Source organism: Equus quagga, chromosome 9 (assembly GCF_021613505.1).
Source record: "Equus quagga isolate Etosha38 chromosome 9, UCLA_HA_Equagga_1.0, whole genome shotgun sequence".
Lineage (NCBI taxonomy): Eukaryota > Metazoa > Chordata > Mammalia > Perissodactyla > Equidae > Equus > Equus quagga.
The window spans coordinates 109,053,471-109,078,236 of record NC_060275.1 but is presented as its reverse complement, the minus strand read 5'-3'; the positions used below and the strand labels follow the sequence as shown (position 1 = coordinate 109,078,236).

The 24,766-nt window shown below is 45.3% G+C and overlaps 1 protein-coding gene across 3 annotated transcripts; it reads left to right on the top strand.

Moving 5' to 3' along the window:
• Positions 1-285: 285 nt before the first annotated feature.
• Positions 286-23,836, top strand: OTULINL (OTU deubiquitinase with linear linkage specificity like). 3 transcript variants are annotated; one of them, XM_046671951.1, is made up of 8 exons: positions 286-489; positions 17,633-17,792; positions 17,880-17,911; positions 18,016-18,107; positions 18,857-19,006; positions 20,930-21,058; positions 22,174-22,443; positions 23,310-23,836. In XM_046671951.1, exons 1-8 carry the CDS (start codon positions 462-464, stop codon positions 23,481-23,483), a joined length of 1,035 nt encoding a protein of 344 aa, XP_046527907.1. In that variant the 5' UTR covers positions 286-461; the 3' UTR covers positions 23,484-23,836. The 3 variants fall into 3 exon arrangements, with proteins under 3 accessions (XP_046527907.1, XP_046527906.1, XP_046527908.1); XM_046671950.1 differs by lacking the exon at positions 286-489 and adding an exon at positions 11,663-12,910; XM_046671952.1 differs by lacking the exon at positions 286-489 and adding an exon at positions 12,973-14,273.
• The last annotated feature ends 930 nt before the right edge of the window (positions 23,837-24,766 follow it).

Here is a 24,766-nt window from a genome sequence, read left to right as displayed (position 1 = left end):
CGGGTGGGGTCGGGCCCTGCGCCGAGGGCCGGCAGTGTCCCCTTCTCGGCGTCCCCTCTGAGAACTCGATTGTTGTCGGAGGGAAGTTGACGGGTTTCGCGCTTTGCTGGCAGAGGATGTGGCCCACACCTTCGCGGCAATCGAGACTCGCTGAACAACAGAGAATACTAGCTTTTTAACCAAAAGTATCACCAGGGACAAGAGCAGCAGCACAGTATGGCACAGGTGGCGCGCGCAAGGCCCGTCGCTGAAGTCGGGTGGGAGGGGGCACCTGTGTCTCGGCGTCTCCTCCTCAGCGTGGACGGGAAGGGTATTTTCCTTCCTAGACCTTCTGCTGTGCCCTCGGTTCCCAGCTCCAAGAAGGATGAGCATGGCTGCTTCTCAGTTTGGAGCACATTCCTGTTTCTGTATTTGTTGGTGGCCACCCCAGACGTGTGAGCCCGCCGGTGAATTTGGGGAGCATGCCTCTTTACAGAGTTTCGGCTCCAGGTACTGCAGCGTTTATGGGAAGTTGGCAGGTGCTGGGACCGCTTATAGCTGTTTGTGGTGCTAGCAGGAGCTTTTCATTCCCACAGCAAGCTGTTGGTTGTTTCACTGTTGGGTGTAGTGGAAACTGTTCCAGGAGTCAGGACATGAGTTGTAGACGTCATTCTGCCCAGGACTGTGTGCCTAGAAGCGACAACCACTCTGTGCTTCCACGTCCTCATCTATAAAATAAGGGCGTTGGGCTAGTTGATCCGTAAGGCCCCAATTCTGTGATTGACTACCTTCCATTCTCAGAAGTTTGAAGAGTGAACTCATTTTTCAATCTTTCTGCATCTTGGATTATTATTGAATTAGCCAAATATTTCCTATGGGTGTATTCTTTTGAACTTTTTATTATGTGATTGGCTTCCCTTCTCCCTGCCTTATTTTGGCAGAGAAAGCAAAGTTGGAGACGGAGATAGGGGCACAGCTGGAAAAAGCTGGTTTGGGAGGCGGGAAGGTGCCTACTCTGGACTTAACATAATCGCCAGGAATTTTTCCTTCCACTGCACCAAGTTTAAGGTGTGCCAGCACTGTGAGCCCAGAGAGAATTCTTTCCTCCTCCCCAGCCTGTGGGGACTGCAGTTGGTGTGCGGCAGTGGAAGAATGTGATTCAAAGATCAGGTTATGGAAAACATTTTTCTCCAAAACATAACCTCTGAGGACTTAGGAGCATAGTTTCCCTTCTTTACTGGTCGTGTCTGGAAAAAAAAAAAAATTTAAATCAGTTGCCAAAACTAGGATGGGGATAGGTTTTCTACCCACCCCTAACTCTTTTGGTAAGAGAGAGACCAAGATTCACTTTTGAGATAACAGCAAGTGATAACAGGTAACACTTGACCATAAAAAAAACAAACGGATAACAGCAGAAGAAAATCCACTGAACGGGATGGGGAAGAGGTGTTGGGAGCCATTTTTACTATGTTTAAGTGTTTGGATATTGAGAATCATGAACTAAACATCTGTGCATATTATTATGGGAAAGACACTGTCAGAATCAGAGTATTGGACAAGGAAGAGGCACTGAAGGTCGTTGGTGCAATGACCTGAAGCCTGGAGAGGACGGGGGAGGAAGCAGGGGACACCTGCACCCAGTGTGGGATGAGCTCGGAATTCTCAGCACACCTTTGGCAGTCTGGCATTTGAGGAGAGGATGTGTATCCCACACTCCTGGCTCCTCTTGCCTCTGGCCAGCCTCAGAGTCATTGACTGACTGGTTCGGGCTCTGCCGTGGGGCTCACCACCGTCCATCTCCATTTGTTTAGTGGATTTCTGCTAAACGAAGGAGGGGAGAGAGAAGACTGCGAGTTTTCAATGGTGTTCTCAGGAACCACAAGTCTCTGGGGGCTGGCCTGGGGGGACAGGAATGCCCAGTGTGGAATGGGGGACCCATCAGCCAGATCCCCTAAGTCCAGCTATACATGGAGCAGCTCTGCTTTTTTTTTTTTTTTTTCCTGTTTTGTATGCTGTTCTGGGTAAGATTTTGCTTGGGGAAAAGAATCTAAGGCTAAACAAAAAGTTTAGAAATAATGATAATGGCTAGTATTTTTGAGTGCTGCTTGTGTCTTTATTTATTATATATAAAGGGCTAGAGCCATGTATGGCCTATAGTAAGCCCTCAAAGGTTAGCTGCTATTATTATTATCATCATTACCTTATACTCTGAGGTAGTTGTTATTTTTATCCCTATTTTGTGAAACTGAGTCACATACAAACTTGTACAGGATCCCCCACTTCCCACGTAGACGGTTCTGCTAATTAAAAGGTATGTGTTTCTCAATATCATGGATTCCATTATTCCAAAGCCATTCTAGGACGACTAACTTTACATATGAAGCAGATGCTTCTGACCCCCACACGCAGTCTTTGGTCTATCCTCTTGGGTGATCACAGGTACCACGCTAAGCAGGCAGGTGAGTTTACCTGGTGAGCACATCTGTGTTTAAAGGGAGAGGGCTCCTCAGAACAGCTAGTGACCTGGCAGCTGGTCAGCGGCAAGTGAGCGATGAGGATCATGGGGGCGGCGCGCACATTCCCTCCTCAACACGGACTGCAAAGAGGTGCTGAGGAGTGTGAGCTTATTCTAGAACCAGTGCCTTCAAGGCCTTTGCTCTCAAGGAGCTGAACAGCGAGCAGAGGGGTTGCCAGTGGTGGACAGTGTGTGCCCAGGGAGAGAGGAGCGAGTAGCTGCGCTTCTCTGTGTGCTGGCTGCAACCTTAAAGAGAAATATTCTTCTTTAAAAAATAGTTTGAGGGCTTAGGGGAAAAAACAACAAACACTGCAATTAAAAACACATGCACACAAGAGAATGCTTCGAACCAGATGGCCCATCATTGATATTTTTTGCCAGCTTGTTTGCCCCACTTTATCCTTTACTGTTACATTTCTGTGAGATGAATTAAATACCAAGGAAAATGTAAATTTTGGTACCATGTGTTTTAGCTAAGTAGAAACTCTTGATTGCCACAATTATTAATTTGAAAATGACCTTTTACCTGGCTCCCTGGGATGAGCAGGTGCTGTCCTTAGTGCCTGTAGCACCCGGTGTTGTCCCCCCCACAGTAACAGTGGGCATTCGAGTTCTCTTCCTGGTGCTGGGCACGGAGACACTGCCCATAAGATAGTCTTATGTAGTCTTTACAACCACCACTTTGTGCGCTTGGAACGGTTACAGAATTTGCTCAGAGTTTCCAGCTAGTAAGTGATGGCCACGATTCAAACCCCGGCAGTGTGTCTCCACCCATAACAGATTCTTAACCATCGCCTGCTTCCGCCTCCTGGAGCAGTTCTGGCTTGTACCTGAGAGCATTCTGGTTTCTAAGTTTACCTTCTCACATTTCAGTTGTTCTAAATTAAAGTTGAGTTATCATTTTTATACCTTTGTTGTTGCTCGAGGTAATTCACAGGTCTAGGGTCAGGAGAAGAGAGACTGAAAAGTCATCACATTGAGCTAAAACGTCCTGCATACCTGGTTCCTTATATGTGGCTGTTAAAGTCTCTTTGTAACTTTTAGAGGAGTAATCGGACTAGTGTATTTGACCTTTCTCTCCTGTCCACTTGAATCCTCTGGTAAATGTTCATTTACTTCGGACAGTCTGTTCTCAAAATTGAGGTGTATGCACCTTTTTTGATCTGTAACTAATTTAATGGAAGAACATTTAAATGTCACTTTACAATGAATCAACAGAGAAAAGTTTTTATGTACTCATTTTTCCAGTATCTTTTGTTCTAGTCATACTCCATTTTTCTACTTTCTCATTTAATTAGAGCCAGAATAGACAGGTGGCATCATGTTTAAAATGAGACGATGATAAAATGTTTATGTTCATTTCAAGGAGACCAGGAGACTAAGGACCGTTGTCTTTTAGTACTCTTGCTGGGATTCCCAGGTAATCAACGGAAATCCCAGAAACTGTAGCATGTGAAATGCTATGCTTGATAAATCTCTGAATTAAGAATTTCACAGTAAGTCTTTTCTTGTTGATTTAACCATGCGACTATAACTTTGAGTCTATGTGGATTTGTTGGATGGTAGATATATAGTAATTTGAAATACTTTATTAGCTGTTTCTCTGCTTGCCCTGATACTACTTTTTAATGAATATTAGGGTTAGTCTTCTAGCAGATGGAGTCATAGTGTAATTGGAAGTCAGTTTCTCAGGAGAGTCCTCTCCGAATTCAGAGAGAAGAGGAATCTCATTCAATGTCAAGGGTTGACTGACAAAAAAAGGAGAAGCTTACTGCCCCATCTTGTGCCCATCACGAAGTGGACGTGAGCTCCCTGCTCTCTCCAGGGTTGGGAGAGCCTCAGTGGGTACAAACCAGTTCCCAGGGCTCAGGACCAGAGGTGGGCAGGGGAGCTGGTGGTGGGAGCTCATCGGGGAGTGCGCTTTGAACGATTTCTGTCTTTCCTCTCAACCAGGGCAAGTGTTCCCCGGAGCGCTTAGTCTCCCAAGTTTAAGAGAAGTGAACTACCTTCCTCCTTGCCTGGTAAAGAGAGACCTTTCCCCTAGGTCTTAAGATAACGCCTGGCACATCGTGCGCGTATTTGTTGACCTGAGACAAGAAGGCTTCAACTTTTCTGTGAGATCTCTGAAGTCACAGGAAAACTCAGTGCTCTGTGTCTTCCAAATCGACCTCTGGAACAGGTTGAAATGCCGAGGAGGAGGAAGCAGAACGGCTGATAGGAAAGGGGAAGTGGGAGAGGTGGCAAGCCAGGGCTGGCGTGGGCTGAATATAATCGGTCACCATCTAGATATGACCGGCTGGATGGCCATGATGTCAGCAGATGGGATCAACTATTTGTCATTTCCCTTGGCATTTAAAAAATGAACTTGGAGTATAGTCTGTAGCTAAGGATTAGGTTGGCCGCTCACCTTGGAACGCAAATGTAGCAATGGAATTATTGATGTAAGTGTTGGGTCCCTCAGTTTTATGCCTGAAGCAGTGCCAGACTCGGGCATATGGATCCCTTGCTCCGGAATCTGAAGTAGAAAGAAAAATCCCTTGAACTGAGAGAGTTGATTAGATCAGTTTTATCCATGGTATATGCCTCTATTCTGTTTTTGAATATTTGTTAACCTCAGTTTGGGGTACTTAGTGATTGTCACGGTAGAGGACTTGGACAGCCAGTGCTTGCTGCCCTGCCTTGTGCCGTCTTGTTCTCGATGCTCTGGTGCTCCAGTGTCTGCTCCCATATATACCTCATTCACTGAGTCATTCAAAGTTTGGAGCCTGTAACAGGTGAAAGCACCGTTCTTCCCCTTCCTCCCTCTCAGTCTCCTCAACCTTCCTTTTTTTTTTTTTCTTGCCGTCTTTTAGAAACTGGTCACCTGCATGGAAACCCTTGTGGAAAAGGTTCTTTATCAAAACTATGCTTTCAGTCAACTGGTGTAATTGATCTGTAGGACTTCTAAGGGTTGAGTGTCTGCTGGCGTTTGTCAGGTCTCATATATCTCCTGTATGTCAGGGCATTTTCCCTGCAGTGCAAGTTTTGAGTGATGTTTTGAGTTTAGTTGAACTTTAGTTATTTCACTACTACTTAAAATCCTGTGTCTTGTGCCCCAACATGGCTACTCGTCCAATGTGACTCTAAAATGCGTTAACATAGAGAGGCCTTTGGAGGATGAAGGTAAATGGCGGTTCATGGCCTGGCCTCCTTCTGTTTGTTCATAGGGGAGGAAGCTGAGGTCCAGAGTCACTCAGTTCTCTAAGATCAGACCCTGAGTTCTTGACTGTCTGGGACCCGCTCATTCCACTACCTGGAACCATCCCACTGGGTGACCACTTCACTTTCTCACTTCCTGCTTTACATTTACGTGCATATAATTAAGGGAAGAGGAAAACACACTAGTGGTTCACTATTTCTGACATATGTGTTAAAAGTTGGAAGGGACCACTGAGATAGAGGCTCTTAGTTAGGATTCAGGTGTGGTCCGGGAAGAGAACAACCCCAAATAAGTGAATCGAGTTTATTTCTCTCATGCTGGAGCTTAGAGGTGGCTCCCTGAGGCTGGAATGGGCTCCATGGTGTCAGGGACCCAGGTTGCTTCTACTTGTTTCCACTGTGCATGGCTTCCATGCCCACAGCTACTTCCTGGTCCAAGATGACTGCTGAACGTCAGTCATCACACTTACATTCCAGCAAATAGGGAGGAGGAAGGGCAGGGAATACACCCCTCTCAACAAAGTCTTCTGAAAATTGCACATAACGCTTCTTAGCCAGAATTCACTCACACAGCTATACCCAGCACCTAGGGAGGATGGAACATAGCCTGTATTCTGAGTAAAAGTCAGGATTCTATTTCTGTGGAAGAGAGAGAACAGATACTGGGAGAAGCTAGCAGTCTCTGTCATGGAGACATATAGACTGGCTCCTGATTACATGGATTCATTTTATTTATTCAACAAATTATTGATTGATTGATTGATTTTTGAGGAAGATTAGCCCTGAGCTAACCACTGCCAATCCTCCTCTTTTTGCTGAGGAAGACTGGTCTTGAGCTAACATCCGTGCCCATCTTCCTCTCCTTTATACATGGGACGCCTACCACAGCATGGTTTGCCAAGTGGTGCCATGTCCGCACCCAGGATCCGAACTGGTGAACCCCAGGCCACCGAGAAGTGGAACCTGCACACTTAACCGCTGCGCCACCGGGCAGGCCCCTCAACAAATATTCATTAACTGTCTGTGATGTGCCTGGGCACCAAGAAAGCAGAGAGATGCAATCCCAGTCCTCAAGACGTTCACCTACATAGGGAGATGGACACTGATCAGACACAAACACAGCTGTATAAACAGTGATAAGTGCTGTGAAGGAAAAGGACACCATGTGCAATGGGACAGTATGATGGGGATTTGATCAAGCCTCGGGGCTGGGAATGGGTCCGAGAAGCTTTGCCTGAAGAAATGATGTCTGTGCCGGGAGGTGGAGAATGAGTAGAGTGAAGGGTGTTCCAGACAGAGGTAAAAGCATGGGCAAAGGCAGTCCAGGAGGTGGGAGGGAGCATTGATGGAGGAACTGCAGAGGGCCAGTCGTCTTGGAGCAAGAGGAAGAGGTGAGAGGATGGAGGGAATCAGGGTCACAGCACGGGGCCCTCATCCCACTCATCCTGCTCATCCCTGTTTGCCTGGGACAGAGGGATGTCCTGGGATGTGGAACTTTCAGTGCTAAAACTGGGAGAGCCCTAGGCAAGCCAGGATGAGTTGGTCACCCTCCCTGGAGGCCGCATTAATAGTTGGCTTCCTTTATTATTAATTTTAGCAGAGTTCCTTTTGAGATTGACATAGCTCCAAGCCATAGAAAGATGATTGACAGGTAAAAGTAGCCCTTCACGTTGGCCAAAGGGAGAGAGGCACAAAACACAGCAACACCTGCTTGTAGTTGGGTCACATGACCAGGGAGACTTCGTCATCTGGCACGATTTCCCCTGACAGTGATTTTGGAAATTAATTGGCATGTGATAATATATTTGAGATAACAGAAAGAGCCAAGAGTGGAGGAAGCCCTTACTCCAGAGCACTGTTTCTCAATGCCGGCAGTGCATTGGGAACTTAAAAAAAGACGGGTGCCTGGGCCCCAGCCCCCCAAATCAGAAATCCACAGGTGGAGCCAGGGCAAGGGTGATCACGTGCTCTGTAACAGCGCCTCTCAGACTTGACTGTGCATGTCTGTGAATTGCTGGGGCTCTAGTAGAGCACAGAGTCTGCTTCCGCGGGGCCCGAGGGTCTGTATTTCTAGGTGCCCAGGTGGTATTGATGTTGCTGGTCGTAGACTTTGAGTGCGGTGCTCTATAATGGTTCATGAGTTTGTTTTGAAGCCGCTGGTTTCTTTTTGGGAGAGCAGATCTAAAGGACCACGTAAAGGTCGATGGGTCTGTGAGGGGAAGGAGAGGTAAAGACGGGGGAGGAGGACAGGGAGCTTCTGCTGTGTGCTGCCATCAGTGGTGGGCCCTTCTCCACACATCGGTGGTTCCAGGAGGCGGTTGGGGTTACTTGGTGAGACTGGTTCCTGGTTCCAGAAGAACCTGCTCCCCGAGGCTTCTGGCCAGCATGGCACACCTGTGATGCACCATGCCCTCTCCCACATCCGCTCACTTCACTGGCCACCAGGATTTGGGTATTTCCTACAAGAAAAGACAGAAAGATTTTTAAATAGGAGATGACACATCCATTGAATGTAAAAAAACCAAAACAAAGCCAAAAACACACCTCTGGCTACAGAATAGGAAATGGCATTGGGGAGGGAAGCCAATTAGAAGGGTTAGGAACCATTAGCAGCAGAGCGCAAATGATTCTGATTAATGGAAAAATCATGGTAGACTGAAGGTGAAGGGTGGCCTGTCTCAGAGAGTACCTTTTGTTCTCTCTTGGTTACCTGTTCATAAGTGATTTGTATTGGGATGTGGAAGACAAGCTGAGTCTTTAAAGGTCTAAGGGTTGCAAGGAAGAGCGTGTGCCACAAAAGCCATGGTGGGTTGAAGCAGTGAGCCAAAGCCAGTCACGTGAAATTTAACTGGGATACGTGTAGCACCTGGGTCTAAAAAGCACAAACTCGCACACATGACCTGGGTAACCCCTTGCTTCCCTTCCCAGGTTCCGAGCTAACTGAAAGGTAGGCATGGGAGTGAGAGGTTTTTTAAGTGTCAGCTCATGATAACATCCCTCTGTCTTAGTTGTGTGGCCAGATGGGCTCGCTAGCAGGGCCTGAGCTGAGCTCACCCCTAAAAGGTCAGGCCTCTCTCCCAGGGAGACAGCAGGCCCAAGGGCACCTCCCCGCAGACAGGCACATCTGGATAGGAGGGGAGGGGCCTGAGTTGAGTAGATTCTCCTAACCCTGCTGATAGATAGGTCTCTCTCCCTCAGGAGGGAGTAAAGGAGGCAGTGGTGGGATGGAGACCAGCACCAGATCTCCAGGAAAGCCCTTCCACCTGGAACTTTGAGGACAGTGGGATGAAAGTCCCTGCCCCTCTCTCCCTCTTCAGAAGATGGGGAGACACCCCCCAGTGACAGGTGTAAAGGGCTTTAAGTTGCCGGCAGGCTGACTGTGAGTTGCTGGTGCTTTTATTTCTCAGCTCTGCAATACTGATGCGGTCACAGGCTGCATTGATCTGAATGTATCATCTAGAACAAGGTTTGGCAAATCAGTCTCTTCAGTCTTTATATGACTTACGAGCTAAGAATAGTTTTTACATTTTTTCGTGGTTGGAAAAAACATCTAAAGAAGAATCCTGTTTCCTGATATGTGTGACTTACGTGAAATTCAGATTTCAGTGTCCAGAAATAAAGTTTCCTTGGAACACAGCCCTGCTGTGTATTCTCTAATGGCTCCTTTCACTCCTTCAGGTCAGTGCTGATGAGTTGGGAAAGATCAGCTGGCTGGCAAAGCCTACAATACTTACCCTCTGACCTTATGCAGAACACTCGCTGACCCCTGATGGAGAATGAAGAAGTGACCACGTTATTGAATTCTCTTCATTGGGTCACATTCAGAACAGTGTGCTCTGACCTGGGGTCTCCCTTTAAGTGTGGAATGGGTTCAGAAAAGAGGGACTGGGATGATGAAGAGTCTCCCCCCAAACCATATCATGGGAGAACAGATTGAGAGAACGGGGAATGTATAATCTAGAAGAGAAAAAGGCACAGTGGAAATGATAGCTGCCTTCTAGGTTTGTGCTTGTTAATTGTTTTGAATTCTTGGAAGAGAATTACTCATGAAGGCAGTTGCATAGTTAGTTCAAAGGGCAATGGTTTTGAGTCAGAACATGTGGGTTCAAGTTCAGATGTTTCTTGCTTTCTCAGGGCTTCAGTTTCTTCACCTCAAAGATAAAGCGTATATGTGACAGCTCATCAGATGACCAGGTCCGAAGTGAACTAAGGTTCAGCTTTCTCCTTAGAGGTGCTTTCAGGCCAGTAGGGGACACAGTCCTGAATACACCTAACCGACCTGCAGTGTGGACGGAGTGCAGAGGGAGCACCAAGGGGAGGGACTCGTTCTGCTGAGGGGCTGCTGTGAATCAGGCCTTGGAGAGCAAGAATTCCAGCCCCTTCAGCCCAAAGCATCGTGTGACTGTGTGATGGACTTAAAAGGTTGCGGTATGGAAGAGGAATCAGACATATTTCTCATGACCTCAGCAGTAAGGATTCAAGTTGTGGTTACAGATCTGATCACACCAGGCTCTTGCTTAAAACCCTTTGGGGACTTTCCTTGCTCTCCAGGTAAACATTAGTATCTCTGGCAGGCTCTGAAGACCCTGCTGATCTGAGCCTTGCCGGCCTCCCCTTGTGAACTCTTCTCCATCCTCGGGGTCTCAGCTCTGCCTCACATCCTAGGGGAAGCCTTGCCCCACTTCGTTGTTGTGGAACGTCATAGAGTGTACTTAGATACACCTACATGGTATAGCCTACTACACACCCAGGCTACATGGTACTCATCTCATGGGCCTGCTGTCAGATGTGCAGTCCGTCGTTGACCGAAATGTCGTTATGCGATGCATGACTGTAATTTTGTTCCAACCCAACCCTCTGTTATCACTGTTGTTCTCCACCACTGGGGAGACTTTTGGGGATCCTTGAGGCTAAGTGATTTGTCCGAGGTCCTACAGTTAGAAAATGGCAGAGTGACGGCGGAGTCCAGGACTGCTTCTACCAAACCAGTTCTCTCTTGCAGGCCAGGGAGCCGGCATGGTTGCATAAAGTGATCCTGGAGTTCTCTGATTTCCCAGCGAAGGAATTACAACTTGCCCTTGGCTAGAAGCCTACCCCACCTACAGCTTTTGTGTCTTTATAGTTGCGTGGGTTTTTGAACCCCTCCACGTGACTAGAAAATTAAACTTACCTTTTCAAGTGATGGGTTGCATTTAACACTCCTAAAGATGTGTGCAGTAAATGAAAAAAGCTCTGAGCTGTGATATTATTAAAAACACATGCACACAATCCTCTCAGTGTTTGACTCAATCTTGTTGAGTTTACTGACACTCTTAGTTTAACAGCAGCCTTGGGTAAAACATGCCCGGTCCTGTGGGGACTGTGCTCATAGCTGAAGTAGCTTGCATGCCAGGGCTACAGCTGGATGTCTCACTGGTCATGACTTTCAAGATAAAAACCTTTCACTTGGTTCCTTCCTCAGTGATACTGATCTTGAACTTCTTGGTTATAGTACTTTACCAAGTGGAAGACTGTCATTTCTTTTTTCTTTTTTCTTTTTATTAAGATTATGATAGTTTACAACCTTGTGAAATTTCAGTTGTACATTATTGTTAGTCATGTTGTAGGTACACCACTTCACCCTTTGTGCCCTCCCCCCACCCCCTTTCCCGTGGTAACTACCAATCAGTTCTCTGTGTCCACATGTTAACTTCCACCTGTGAGTGGAAGACTGTCGTTTCTTAGCAGAATTAATACCTGAGACACTAAAGCACAGTCATCCTTTGACCTCACCATTTCAAAGATTTATTACCAGGACATTTTTGTGAATATTTCCCCTAAAACTCATATAAAAACTACCAGCTAAGCTATGGTTTTGCGAGAACCGAGACCATTTAAACCCGGTCTTTCACTCTGCTGTGCTGACTTTTTAAAGCTTTCTAGTAAGTCTGCCTGTCCTCTAAATTCTTTAGAAAGCTTGATGCCCTCACAGGGTTTGTGCTCTCTGTTTATCATTCTGTTTGCGTGTTGCCTGGTTTGTTTGGGCTAATGTACGATGTTTTGCTTTATTCTCGAGCCTCTGAGTTTCTCAGAACTGACCTCTGCGGGGGTGACCTGCTGGGGAATGGAGGACAGTCTGCCACCTGGGCACCCAGCTCATGAGGCCTTGTGTTACTTTGCGTCCTGGCCAGACCCTGACACCAGGATGCACTGACCCTGGGGAGTGAGGGTCATGGCACTGTGGGCCTGGGCAAGCTCACCAGTAGCCTTTCCTGACAGGAGGGCTTCCACTGCCAGACCATGAGCTCCCTGAGGACAGGACGTGTGTCTTTTCGTTTTCCTTCACTGCCTGCAGCCAGCACCCAGCCCAGGGCAGGAGGGAGGTGAGGGGCAGGCGGAAGGAAGGTCTGCCAGCCCTTCCCGCCTCTCCGTCATTTGACTTCAGTGTGCTCCTCCTGCAGCACTTCCCGCCCTTGATTAGAATTACGCGAAAGCCACAGTCACTTTTTCAAAGGGAGCAGTGTTCCACAGCACAGCTCAGAAGAGTGTGGCAAGGTTACCAGCACTTCTGAAATGTCTGTGTCCTCCGCTCTGTCACCCCCACCCCGTCCTCCACTCCTCGGGCCACAGGGAGAGTGCTGGCTGCCTCTCCCACCCCGTTTGCTTCCTAATCCATCAGTCTCTCCAGGCCACTCTTTCTTCCACTTCCTGCTAATGCACCATAATAGGGCATTGAAGCAGATAGAAGTAACTGTGTATGTATTAAATTTAGTATTTTTTACTTTAAATTTTTAACAAGGTGATTTTACTGTATGTATATGTTTTCACTCCCTCTGCTATCTCAAACATCTGAATTAAATAGCTTTTTCTGTCTTTTAGCTCAGGCCTAATTTCCCCCCTCCCCACTCGGGAGCCCTTGATCTGACACCGCTGCTTCAGGAGAAGTCCAGGGGCTCGATGCAGTTGAGAGTGTAGATGTGTGCAGAGAGAGGGGGCCGTGCAGAGCTGCTGTACCATGGACAAGATTGGGAGAGGAGGTAGACAAAGACTCCGCGGCTGGACTGTGGGGAAGTAGGGGAGTAAAGGATTGGCTGTCTGGATCCGGAACACCCTGGAAGTTTCGGAGGCAAACCAGATATTGAGGAGTTTCCATGAGAGCGAGGCTAAGGCTTGGGGTGGAACTGCTGTCTGCATTATTGCTCGGTTTCCGGCTCTTCAGTGTCTTAGTTTTGTTTTCAGGTTTGTTTTTTTTCTTTTTGGTTTCCTGTTTGAATGTTTGAATTATTTCAGCTTTGGTATATTTTAGAGAACGGAAAAAAAATTCTAAGTAGAATTTTACCACAAAAAACCAGTGGCATTTTTTTTTTCTTTTCAGTTCAAGTCAAGTGGTCTCATCTGCCGTATATAGGTTGAGTGATCACAGATCAGAGTTTAGTTTCAGAGAGACACACTGTTGATTTCTGGATGTCCTGGTGTGATCTCTCAAGGGTATCTTAACTACTCAAGGATCACTTCTGATTGTGTGAGTTGGGGTCTCTCAGTGCATTTCAATGCCGCTGATTGGGGGATGTCTGAGACCTAGTTAGGCCACTTTCCCGTGTAATAGAAATGCGTGATGCTTTGTATATAGACTCATTTCAGTCACCATCCAAGTGGTCCAGTCCAAAAGTATTAAAAAGAAAGTTCATTTTTTGTCTCTTGCCGAACCATTTAAAGAGGATCAAATCTATAATTCCTGGCAATGCTTCTGTTTTCTGCTTCTTCTTGCAAGCCTCACTTCCTGAAGAATCTTCATTGTCCCCCTGCCTTGTTTCTTCCCCTTCCTTCTCGATCTTCGTTTTATTATGTAGAATGACTGACTCTCTTGTGGTGGAAGCTTCTCTCCCTTCCGGTTAGTCCAGTCAGCGTCACCCAAAGCGGGCTGTCGGCCGATCGCTTCTCCCGGCGGGGAGGGAAAGTCGGACGGCCTGCTGCTGAGTTCTCCTTGGCGGGCTGGGACCCCTGTGATGACTCTGATGTGGGAAGTTTTGTCCCCTCTCAGCTGTATTTGGGGAAATGAGATCTGACTCACAAGATCATCCAAGTTGTGATCATGGTAGTGTTTTTCTAGGTGCCTCATTTATGGCGTTCTCTTCTACGTCTGTTGTTTTTGAGTTGCAATCCAGTTATTGACACATACGGGAGAAATTTTTTAAATTCTCTTCTTAGAGAGTCTTAATTCCTCTTGCTGTAACAAAGCTGATTTGAAGATTTACGTGACTCCACCATTCAGAGGCCGGATGGCCCAGTGAGAAGGCACACAGCTGCTGGCTTCACACCTTCACCTTGTCCCTGTGTTTGAGTTGTAACTTTATCACTTGCTTATTTGATCTTTCCCTCTCAGTTTTCTCATCTGCAAAATAAGAACGATTAGAGTGACAGCAATAAAAATGATAATACCCATTTATTGGGTACTTACCGTTGTCAGATGGTGTGCTCAGCGCTCCCCCATCATTTCCTTCACCGTCACAACAGCTCTGAGAGGTGGATGCTGCTCCACTCCTGCCATTATGTGGTACCTGCCGTAGGAGCGAGCATGCATTGAGCACTCCCAGTATACCAGGCAAGTATTCCTTGCTGTTTCCATTCCTGGGGTAAGAAACAGAAGCTCAGGGAGGGGAAGTTGCCCACCCAGTGTATGGGCAGGGCTGGGATGGGCCCCACACTGTGGGCTCTGGGACCTCCTTACACCAGGGCAGCGCTGGCAGGAGCAAATGAGATATTTCCTGTCAAACACTTAGCACAGGGTCTGGGGGGGTAGCAAAAGCTCAGATTGTATGTATTTTAATTAACAGTGAAGCCATACTTTTTTCTACTAAAACATTGTACTTCCTCTCCTTTGGGTTACAAGCCCCACTCCGGATCTATCTGTGAAGACCTCAGCATGTCCATGGGCTGCAGTTGGTTTACCTCATAGGCAGGGGATCCTGTGTCAGATCTACAAGGTCCTGGTGGCTGTGCGGCCAGGGCCACAGGGAGTAAAGGGCGCAGCCGCCTCCAGGTCGCCCCCTGGGGATTATGCTCCCTGGCCCTTCTTGGCTTGAGTTACTTGACCAAAAACTGGGCGCATTAGGTGGATAGAGGCCAGGACGTTAGGCTTGTGTTCTGGGTTTGCATGGGAGGGGTATTGAGCTCTCACATGTTTTTTCCTGATAAGTTGATCATATCATTGTTTCTTTCTTGGGTTGTAGGCAGGGTTTAATTTCCAGGATAAGGGAGTGGGCTAGGGAAATGTGTCTGTGTGGGGGGATGGGGGGTGTCATGGGGGAAGCCATAATCTGCAGTGGGTCCCCTTGGAGGCCCTGGGCAGCTGCAGGAGAGGCCTCATGCTCAGGAGAAGGCCCTGATTCAGAGGTCTCAAACCAAATGCCCCGAGGGGCCGGGCAGTAACTTAAAAGAATGCAGCGTGTTGGTTGGGGTGTGTGACAAATGAGAGCACATGCCTCGTGGAGGGGCAGCAGCCAGACCCCACCTCAGTGACTGCAAGCTCTCTAGGTTGGCACAGAAATGAGCACCACCCAGTGCGAAGTAGGCAGAGGCTCTAAAAGGCTCTTCACAGAGGAAGCAGTGTGAACATGTCACTACAGAAATGCAGACTACAGTGAGAAATCACAGCCAGTGCTGGGGCTTGGGGAAGTCGGGGCCCTCGTCCCTGTAGTGGGAGTGTTAATTGACAGCGTTGTTTCCGAAGGCTCTTGGGCAACATCTGTCAAAACTAAAAACGTGCACACCCTTTGACCCTGAGTTTCCTCTTGAAATTATCCTAAAAGCTACCATGAGTCCGTAAGCAGAATGTCTCAGTAGTGTTTGTAAGACTGAAAAACTGGGAAACAATCCAAATGTTTATCAATAAAGCAATGATTACATACGTATATGATGGTTTATCTTTATACTGAAATATTGTGCTTTTTTTTTTTTTTGAGGAAGATTAGCCGTGAGCTAACTGCTGCCAGTCCTTCTCTTTTCACTGAGGAAGACTGACCCTGAGCTAACATCCATGCCCATCTTCCTCTACTTTATATGTGGGACGCCTACCACAGCATGGCTTGACAAGCGGTGACATATCCACACTCAGGATCTGAACTGGTGAACCCCAGGCCGCCAAAGTGGAACGTGCACACTTAACCTCTGCGCCTCCGGGCTGGCCCCTGTGCATTCTTTAAAAAGAATAATGTGGATATATACACAGTGATGTGAAAAGATATCCAACTTATAATTTGATATGCAATTGATATAAAGAGAAAAAACTAAAATCATATGTAATATTCCATTTTTCTATAAAATTTTTATGATGACAGTAAAGGAAATTATGTGTCACAGACAAAATTCTAGTTCTTTCTGAATTTAAGAATTTAGTAAAAATATTTGTGTATGTGAGAATTTTCAAAGTTAGGAAATCCATCTGACTTAATAAAAGTCTAAATTACAGATGTGAAGGCAGTATAGCTTTACATTTTTAAACAATTCATAGAAAGTTTTACTAAATGTCTAGGCAGGAGTAAATATATAAGGAAGAGCTAACCAGTTCTAAACAGATAAGCATCTGTTTTTGAAAATGTCTTTTTAAGTAGTTGTAAATCTATGTATTTTTATTTACTGGTAACTTTCTTTCTTTGCCGGTAAACTCTTTATTGAGAGTGTAAATGTACATCAAATATCCATATGATCAAAAATGCTAAAATTGTAGATTCCAAATTGATGAGGCTTTTCCAAAGTTAATCATTGGAATTTTACTAAACCATGTGCTGGGGAGGGAACTATTTCACAATGAACCCCAGGAGGTTTGGCCGAGACTCAGGAGTGCTCTTCCTCATTTGTACTTCAGCATTTTACATGCTCAAACATAATATAATTAGGAGTCTGCTGCACATAGGGAAATATTGCATGTACACAGTGTGAGCGCTCCAGCTGGGCCCGTTATTTTTCTCTTGTCAAATCAGGAATCACAGTCAACCATAAGTGGCACATCTGTCTCCATCTCATGACATCCAAGTGGTCTGCGTTCTGGAAATGATGTCTGTGTGCTTTCTGTTCTGTGTTTGAGTTGCTCATTCTGTGTGTTAAGGTGATGCCACATGTTGTGGCCCGTGGTGATTTAAGAACATCAAAGTGGGTGGAGGTGGGTGGTGGCTGCATCGCTAGAGGCCCCCTGGTGTGACTGTCTCCCGGGTGGTGCTCTCAGTGGGAGCAGAACCCCTGTACACAATCTTGGATTCAACAGATATTCAACACAGTGTGTTGTGCACTCTGCTGGTTCTTAAATAATTTCGTTCCATCTTTCCCCAGAGAGGTCAGTATTTTTACCCCCATTTTATAGTCAAGACCATTCAGGGTAAGAGAAGTTAGGTTCCCACAGTCAAACAGCTAGGAAAGTAGGAGAAGCAGGTCTTGAATTCAGGTCAGAGGGATTCTGAAACCTATACTCTTTTTTTTTTTTGAGCAAGATTAGCCCAGAGCTGACATCTGCTGCCAATCCTCCTCTCCTTGCCGAGGAAGACTGGCCATGAGCCAGCACCCGTGCCCATCTTCCTCTGCTTCACCTGTGGGATGCCTACCACAGCATGGCCTGCCAACCGGTGCCACGTCTGCACCCGGGATCCGAACTGGGGAACCCCAGGTGCCCGAGGCGGAACGTATGCACTTAACTGCTGCGCCACAGGGCCGGCCCTATGGAACCTATAGTCTTTACATTCACTATTTCTCTTGAATTTTGTGGAACAAAGATATTCTTAAATATGACACTGATTATAGGAGAGCTAGAAGTTTAATTTTTAGATTGAATTTTTGAATACTTTAAAAAATGTTTATGTAAATCAATGATCAACACTTGGCAAGTATAATTATCCACTGTATCTTTTTTTCCCTTAAAGCAGACTTCTGAAAATGTGATGTGCTTTTTTTTTTATTATTAAATTTTTGTAGGAAATGACCAAGTTCACGCCTGGACACTAGTCACCAGCCAAGCCTTAGATACTGCGTGGAAAATAGCAAAGGGGTCGGTGATGTTGGCAGTTTCATTTCTGGTGGCTGCCCTTTGCTACTTCAAAAGGCTGCATTTATATTTAGGGCGCCGGCTGAAATGGTAGGTGGTTGTATCATCTTTAAATTTCAAAAATACCCTTGCTATTCAAAGGAGGATTTTGATATTATTGTTCCCTTTATCTTTTAGGTGGATTGGATATCTGCAGAGAAAATTCAAAAGTAAGTATTTTCATGCATATGTTTCCTTATTTTTAAGGTGCAGAGAGGGTTCAAGAAGGGAGAGGAAAGGGAAAATTAACTACCTTTTATTTCTGACGGTCCAGGGAACCTCAGCGTGGAGGCGGAAGTTGATTTACTCAGTTATTGTGCCCGAGAATGGAAAGGAGAGACACCCCGGGCCAAGCTGATGAGGAAGGTGTGTCTTTTTATAAACTTCATGGAAGATGGAGAATTTGAGGGTAAAAATCAGGGAACAAAATTCTGTCTCGCTTTACTAAATCCAAAGGTCAACTAATACCAAACATGGTGCAAGAAATAATTGTGGCTCTAATTAAAAAGCCAAACAGCTGCTGGATGTTGGCTTCTGGCCTTTCCCCTAGAGCTCGTGCCCTCAAGGACGTGGGTAAATTAGGCCTGTAATTTCCGGGAGCTTGAGCGTTGTACTGGTCGACTCTCGCCTGGCCAGGCCTCTTAAACATCTGTGCAGGCCCTGTGGGCTTCTGTCCTTGAAGAGGTCAGGCGCCTTGACATAAAATATTTTGAGGATTTTTAGATCAATCTTGATCAATATTCCCAGCAATGCTGCCCAACCTTGTCACTAGCAAAAGCAAAAAAACCCCGTACATTTAAAGTGCTCCTGAGCACGGTCTTAAAAGTGTATAATATCTTTGACTGGGGTCAAGTTGTATCCATCATCTCCCCCAGATGACGTTTCCTGGCCCTGGGCTTCCAGGAATTTATCAACTGAAATAGCACAACGTGGACTCTACACACACAAGGTTACTTTAAAATTCCATGTGGTCACATTCGTAATTGATAATTGTTTTTGTTTCTGTCGTCCGCTTTATTTGGGAGGAACACCTCACTGAAAATGCAGTGGATTCACTTTGCTTATTCTCGTGTCCAAGGGAATTAAAAAACAGCGTTCTCCCATTGTGCTCACAGGCCTACGAGGAGCTGTTTTGGCGGCGGCATATTAAATGTGTCCGACAAGTCAAGAGAGATAACTATGATGCACTGAGGTCCGTGTTGTTTCAGATATTCAGCCAGGGCCTCTCTTTTCCATCCTGGATGAAAGAAAAAGACATCGTTAAGGTCAGTGCTCCCCCTGGAGAGACGGGAAACGTCACGTTGATGACACCTGCAACACAGGCTGCGGGTCTTCTGTGGGCGGCTCTGACCTTGGAGGGGCCTGGAGGGGCCTTTGCCCAGTCCTCTGTCTCTCATGTCAGTTTGCAGATAAGCCATCCCAGAAAGAGAGTCATCCTCAGTTTTGTTTGTTTCTATCATCTTTTCTTGAGAAAGGCGTCTGTCCTTTAGAAGTGAGGTGATGTACTAAAATTCACTTTTCAGTTATTGGAGTTCTGACAAACGCATGCAGGGTGTAACCACTGCCCCGAAGCTTCCTTCCTATCCCTTTATAGTCAATCCTTCTCTCACCCCCAGCCCTGGGCCACCACTCATGTGTTTTCTGTCCCTAGAGTTTTACCTTTTCCAGAATGTCCTATAAATGGAGTTATCCAGTGTGTAGCCTTTTGAATGTGACTTCTTTCACTTAGCATAATGCGTTTGCAATTCATCCATGTGGCTCTGTGAATTGTAGTTCATTCCTTTTTATTGTTGAGTGGTATTCCTTGACATGAAAGTAACACAGTTTGTTTATCCACTTACCGATGGAAGGACGTCTGGATTGTTTCAAGTTTTTGACAACCGTGAATAAAGCTGTTATGAATATTGCCATAAAGGACTTTGTATGAATATAAGTTTTTATTCCTTTTGGGTATATATCGAGGAGTGACATTGCTGGGTCATATGGTAGTTGTATGTTTAACTAGGAACCTGCCAAACTATTTTGCAAAGTGGCTCTGTCATTTTGCATTCCTACCAGTAATGTCTAGGAGTTCCAGTTGCTCCACATTGTCACCAGTATTGTCAGATTTGGGGTTTTTTTAAGCCATTCTAGTAAGTGTGCATTGGTATCATTGTGCTTTAGTTTGCATTCCCCTAATGAGTGATGCCATTGAGCATCTTTTCATGTGCTTATTTGCCATCCCTATTATCTTGTTGGAGAAGTGTCTGTTCAAATCGTTTGCCCCTTTTTATTGGGTTTGTTTTTTTGTTGTTGATGGAGTTTTGAGAGTTCTTTGTTTTTTCATTTTCTTCGCAGTGTGGGGCAATACATTCTTGATGAATAACCTCAATTTTTATTTTGACTGCAGTATGCCTAATCTAGGATGTACATTTCAGAACGGAGGAGCAAAGAAATATAAAGTATATGCACATACATAGCTACACATGTTCTGTTTCCTTAACATTTTATGTTTAGAGTTGGCTTTGTTAGTTTGATTTCATCTAGCAAATACTTGTCAGGTGTATGCAGTGTGCTAGCTTTGCTGCTGGTTGCTGAGGACAGAGAATACAACCGAGATCCTGAGTTCCATAGGCTCAGCCGGATGGGAAAATGTATTGGATACCTCTGATGGGTCAGGTTCTTCCATATTCCATAATCTTATTTAATCCCAACAAGAGTCCTGTAAAGTGGATAGTATCGTCCTTGACTTACAGTGGAGAGTGAGGCTAAGAAGTTAAATAACCCGTGCTGGCTGAGTAATCTCTCGGCTGGTGAGTGACAGCTGGGTTAGGATCTCACAGTGCGTCATTCTAAAGCCATGTGTTCCCTGATGTACTATGTCACTCTAACGTTGTTTGGTTAAAAATAATTTCTAAGGGGATGTACCTAGGAAGTATGGGAAGTGTTTTATCCAAAAAGATTGTTCCTAGAGATCTAATCTTCATTTAGGTTTTCATCAGTTGTGAAATAATGAATTAAGAATGTCATCCAAATCACTTAATCCACAAATCTAAAAAGAATGACGATATGTTTTTACTCAGTTGTTTTTATAGTCCTTTAAAATGAAGATTCCCAAATGAGATAAGATATGTGCTCTGACATATTCCAAATGGTGGTTAATAAGTGTTGAGATACTAATCGTTGCTGGCATCTACTTCCTTTTCAAGCTTCCTGAAAAACTGCTCTTTTCACAAGGTTGTAATTGGATCCAGCAATACAGTTTTGGTCCTGAGAAGTATACGGGTTCGAATGTGTTTGGAAAATTACGTAAATGTGTGGAATTATTGAAAACGCAGGTGAGTGTTTGGGAGAGAAAAAAGTAGGAATGAAAGCACGCATCCCAGATGCAGCCACATGCTCTGATGTCAGGCGTCACTTTGTCACCTAAGCAGGAAGTGCAGGCAGAAGCACTTCCAGTAACTGATGGTTTCCCTTCCTTGTTCTTTCTCCTTCCAAGTAATGAACGAGAGCAGCATTGTTCTACGTTGTAATTAGGCCCATTAGGGTTTAAGGAGGCCTCTGGGGGCTGGCCAGGAAGCCCTAACAGTCATATGCCTTTGTTTCCCTAGAAAAATGTGGTGCAAGGTCCAGACAACACGCTCAGAAATGTCCTTCTGGGACACGCTCTATTAATAACCTGGGGACAAGTTATAGATTGTTATAAATTGACTAAGAGTTTTTCCTGCCTTTTAATAGAGTCACAGATTTTGAATTGTTGAAATGAATCTTCTTTGGGAAATATCATAACATTCCTGTACCATAGTTTTCTGATCTGTAAAACCGAAATATGCATTGTATCTGCCCTGTACAGTTGTTGTGAGTTAATATGTGTAGGGGGCTTTAAACTGTGCCTGGTGCGTGGAGAATCTTAAAGAATTCCAGTTAGTTCTGTTTGCGTCGGAATATCCTTTCTGTAACCCAACTATATTAAGCAGTTTTTGGAAACTGACTTGCTTAGTATTTTAACTAGTAGGTGGTGCATTTTTGAAAAAATATTTAAACTAGTTTGTTATTGGGAAAGTAATATGTACAGTCATGCACCACATAGCGACATTTCAGTCAACGACAGACCGCAGATAGGACGGTGGTCCCATAAGGTTAGTACCGTACAGCCCAGGGGTGCAGTAGGCCGTACCATCTAGGTTTGTGTAAGTGCGCTCTGTGATGTTCACACAGTGATGAAATCGCCTAACAACACATTTCTCAGGACATATCGCCATCCTTAAGCGATGCATGACTGTATTTATGGTTAAAAAACATCAGTGTCAAAAGATATAAAATGAAGAGTTAAAGTCCCACGCCCCTATATTGATCCTTGGTTTGTTTTTTAAGTACTTTAAAAAGTATGCAGTGGCGCACACAGTCACCTCTGCCCTTCTAAATTTGACTTTTACATCTGTTTTTTCTTTAGTGGACTGAATTTAGTGGAATAAAAGATTATCATAAGAGAGGAAGTATGTGCAACATCCTTTTTTCTAATGCTATCCTGGAATATAAACTCTATGAAGCTTTAAAGTTCATCATGCTGTATCAGGTCACCGAAGTTTATGAACAAATGAAGACAAAAAAGGTCATTCCCAGTCTTTTTCGACTGCTGTTTTCCCGGGAAACATCGTCTGACCCTTTGAGCTTCATGATGAATCACCTGAATTCTGTAGGCGACACATGTGGCCTAGAGCAGGTAAATGGAGCAGAAGAGTCTTGTGTTTGATGAAGGACGATACTGGCAAGACTTGAACACTTAGGCGTTTGGTGTTGAGTTTCAGCCCTGATAAAACCGGCTGCAAAGAGGTGGTGGGTTGGTGTTACTCTCCGTCAAGTGAGGCACAGAAGAGCAGGAAATCTCCCTGCTCCCTGCTGGTTGTTGTGTGTCTGTCCAGCCCTCTGGCCAGGGAGCACTAGAGCTGGGCACATCTCTGACCTTTCAGACTGCTTCTCAGATGGGAACAGATTCTCCCGCAGCAGAGGTTAACCAGGAGAAAGTACAGCTGGAACGTGAGATAATGTTTGGGAAACCATTCGGTTACTTCAGATAAATAGAAATTACTGAAATTTTAAAGATCCAGACAGTGCTTTTATATCACCATAGAAAAGGGATTTGGTTTGGTTTTGCTTTCTTAGGAGGTACACAAAATTATCTGACATTTTTATAAAAATTGATTTAAAATTATATAAAACCAGTTGGAAGGCTGTAATTTTTACTGTGAGCATTCCTTCACTTTTTTTGTCTGCTTTATCTCCCCAAACCGCCCCCCCCCCCCTACCCCGTTGTACATCTTAGTTGCATGTCCTTCTAGTTGTGTTCACTTTTTATCAGTTTCTCTGTGATTTCTTCACGCTAGTCTACAGAGATGTTCCCCCGCTCGTCCCCTGCCTTCCACGTAACGGACATTTGTTCCCAACTCTGTGCCCGCTCAGTGGTTCATGTGTGGGTCTGTAAACAAGCGCCTTATTTCACAGGCTGCGGCAGAAGACTCTCCCTCCACTGGTGGGAGGGCAGGAATTTGGAAATGTGTATTTGTGACCTCTCTTTCATCTCTTCCCCAGATTGATATGTTTATACTTGGATACTCCCTCGAAGTAAAGATAAAAGTGTTCAGACTGTTCAAGTTTAACTCCAGAGACTTTGAAGTTTGCTACCCGGAGGAGTCGCTCAGAGAGTGGCCGGAGATCTCCCTGCTGACCGAGAATGACCGCCACTACCACATTCCCGTCTTTTAAGTCTGGCGCCGCTCTCCCAGTGACAGTGGTCACGCTTGCAAGTCATGTTTCTTGCAGACAAGCAAGTGTTGCCACCATTGAAGGAATTAGGACCTTCTCCTCCGGAATGAAGGGCATGCTGGACAGCTGTGCTCCGACGATGCACGGATGGCTTTCCTGTGTTTCCCAGTCGTTTCCTCGGAAGCAGCTGCACTCGTGTGTCTGTGGGTTGGTAGTCTGACCTTTCACGAGGGCTCTGGTCACTTCATACACGGTGGGCCTTCAAGAGCATGAAGAAGATTAATTTGGACAAGAACAGGAAAAAAATGAGAAGCAAGCAAGTTGGGAGAAAAGACTACCCTGGAAAGAAAGAATTTCTTTGTCTCTAACATTTTCATTCTTCATTAAGAATATGGTCTTTGGCTGATGTTGGATCTTCATAAACATGGCTTTATTTTGTGAGAAATCTCTATGGTATACTGATTTTCCAGAACCACTTGAGTAACGATAAAATGATGTTAGTGTGTGTGTATATATATCTATATGCATATGTAGATATATACACACATATGTGTACATGTACAGTTTTATATATAAACACATACACACAAATAACCACTACTTTGTAATGTTGTACAAATTGTTTTAAAGATTTTATTTTTTCCTTCTTCTCCCCAAAGCCCCCCGGTACATAGTTGTATATTCTTAGTTGTGGGTCCTTCTAGTTGTGGCACATGGGACACCGCCTCAGTGTGGCCTGATGAACGGTGCCATGTCTGTGCCCAGGATTCGAACCGGTGAAACACTGGGCCGCCACAGCAGAGCGCACGAACTTAACCACTCGGCCACGAGGCCGGCCCACGTACAAATTGTTTTATATCTCTTTACATTTTTTTGTTACTGTTGCATCTGGCCAGTTTAATATGTTTTATATAGATAAAAAAGATAAATTCTGTAGATTAAGGCAATTGAATGACATTGAACGGTCAGGAAAATATTAAACTTGGTGTATTTGCATGTATGTTTAATGTGTGGTAGGCGGAATGATACTCCTGCCACCCCCCAAAGACGTCTGCATCCTAATCCCCAGAGCCTGTGAATATGTTGGGTTAAATGGCACATGCGGAAAAGGTTGCGGGTGGAATTAAGGTACTCATCCTGTGACCTTGAAATAGGGAAAGTAGTCTGGGTTCTCCAGGTGGGCCCCATATAATCACAAGGGTCCTTGAAAGGGCAAGAAGGAATTGGAAGAGCGTTGGAGTCAGAGAGAAATGTCAAATACAGAAGAACAGTCAGAGAGAGAT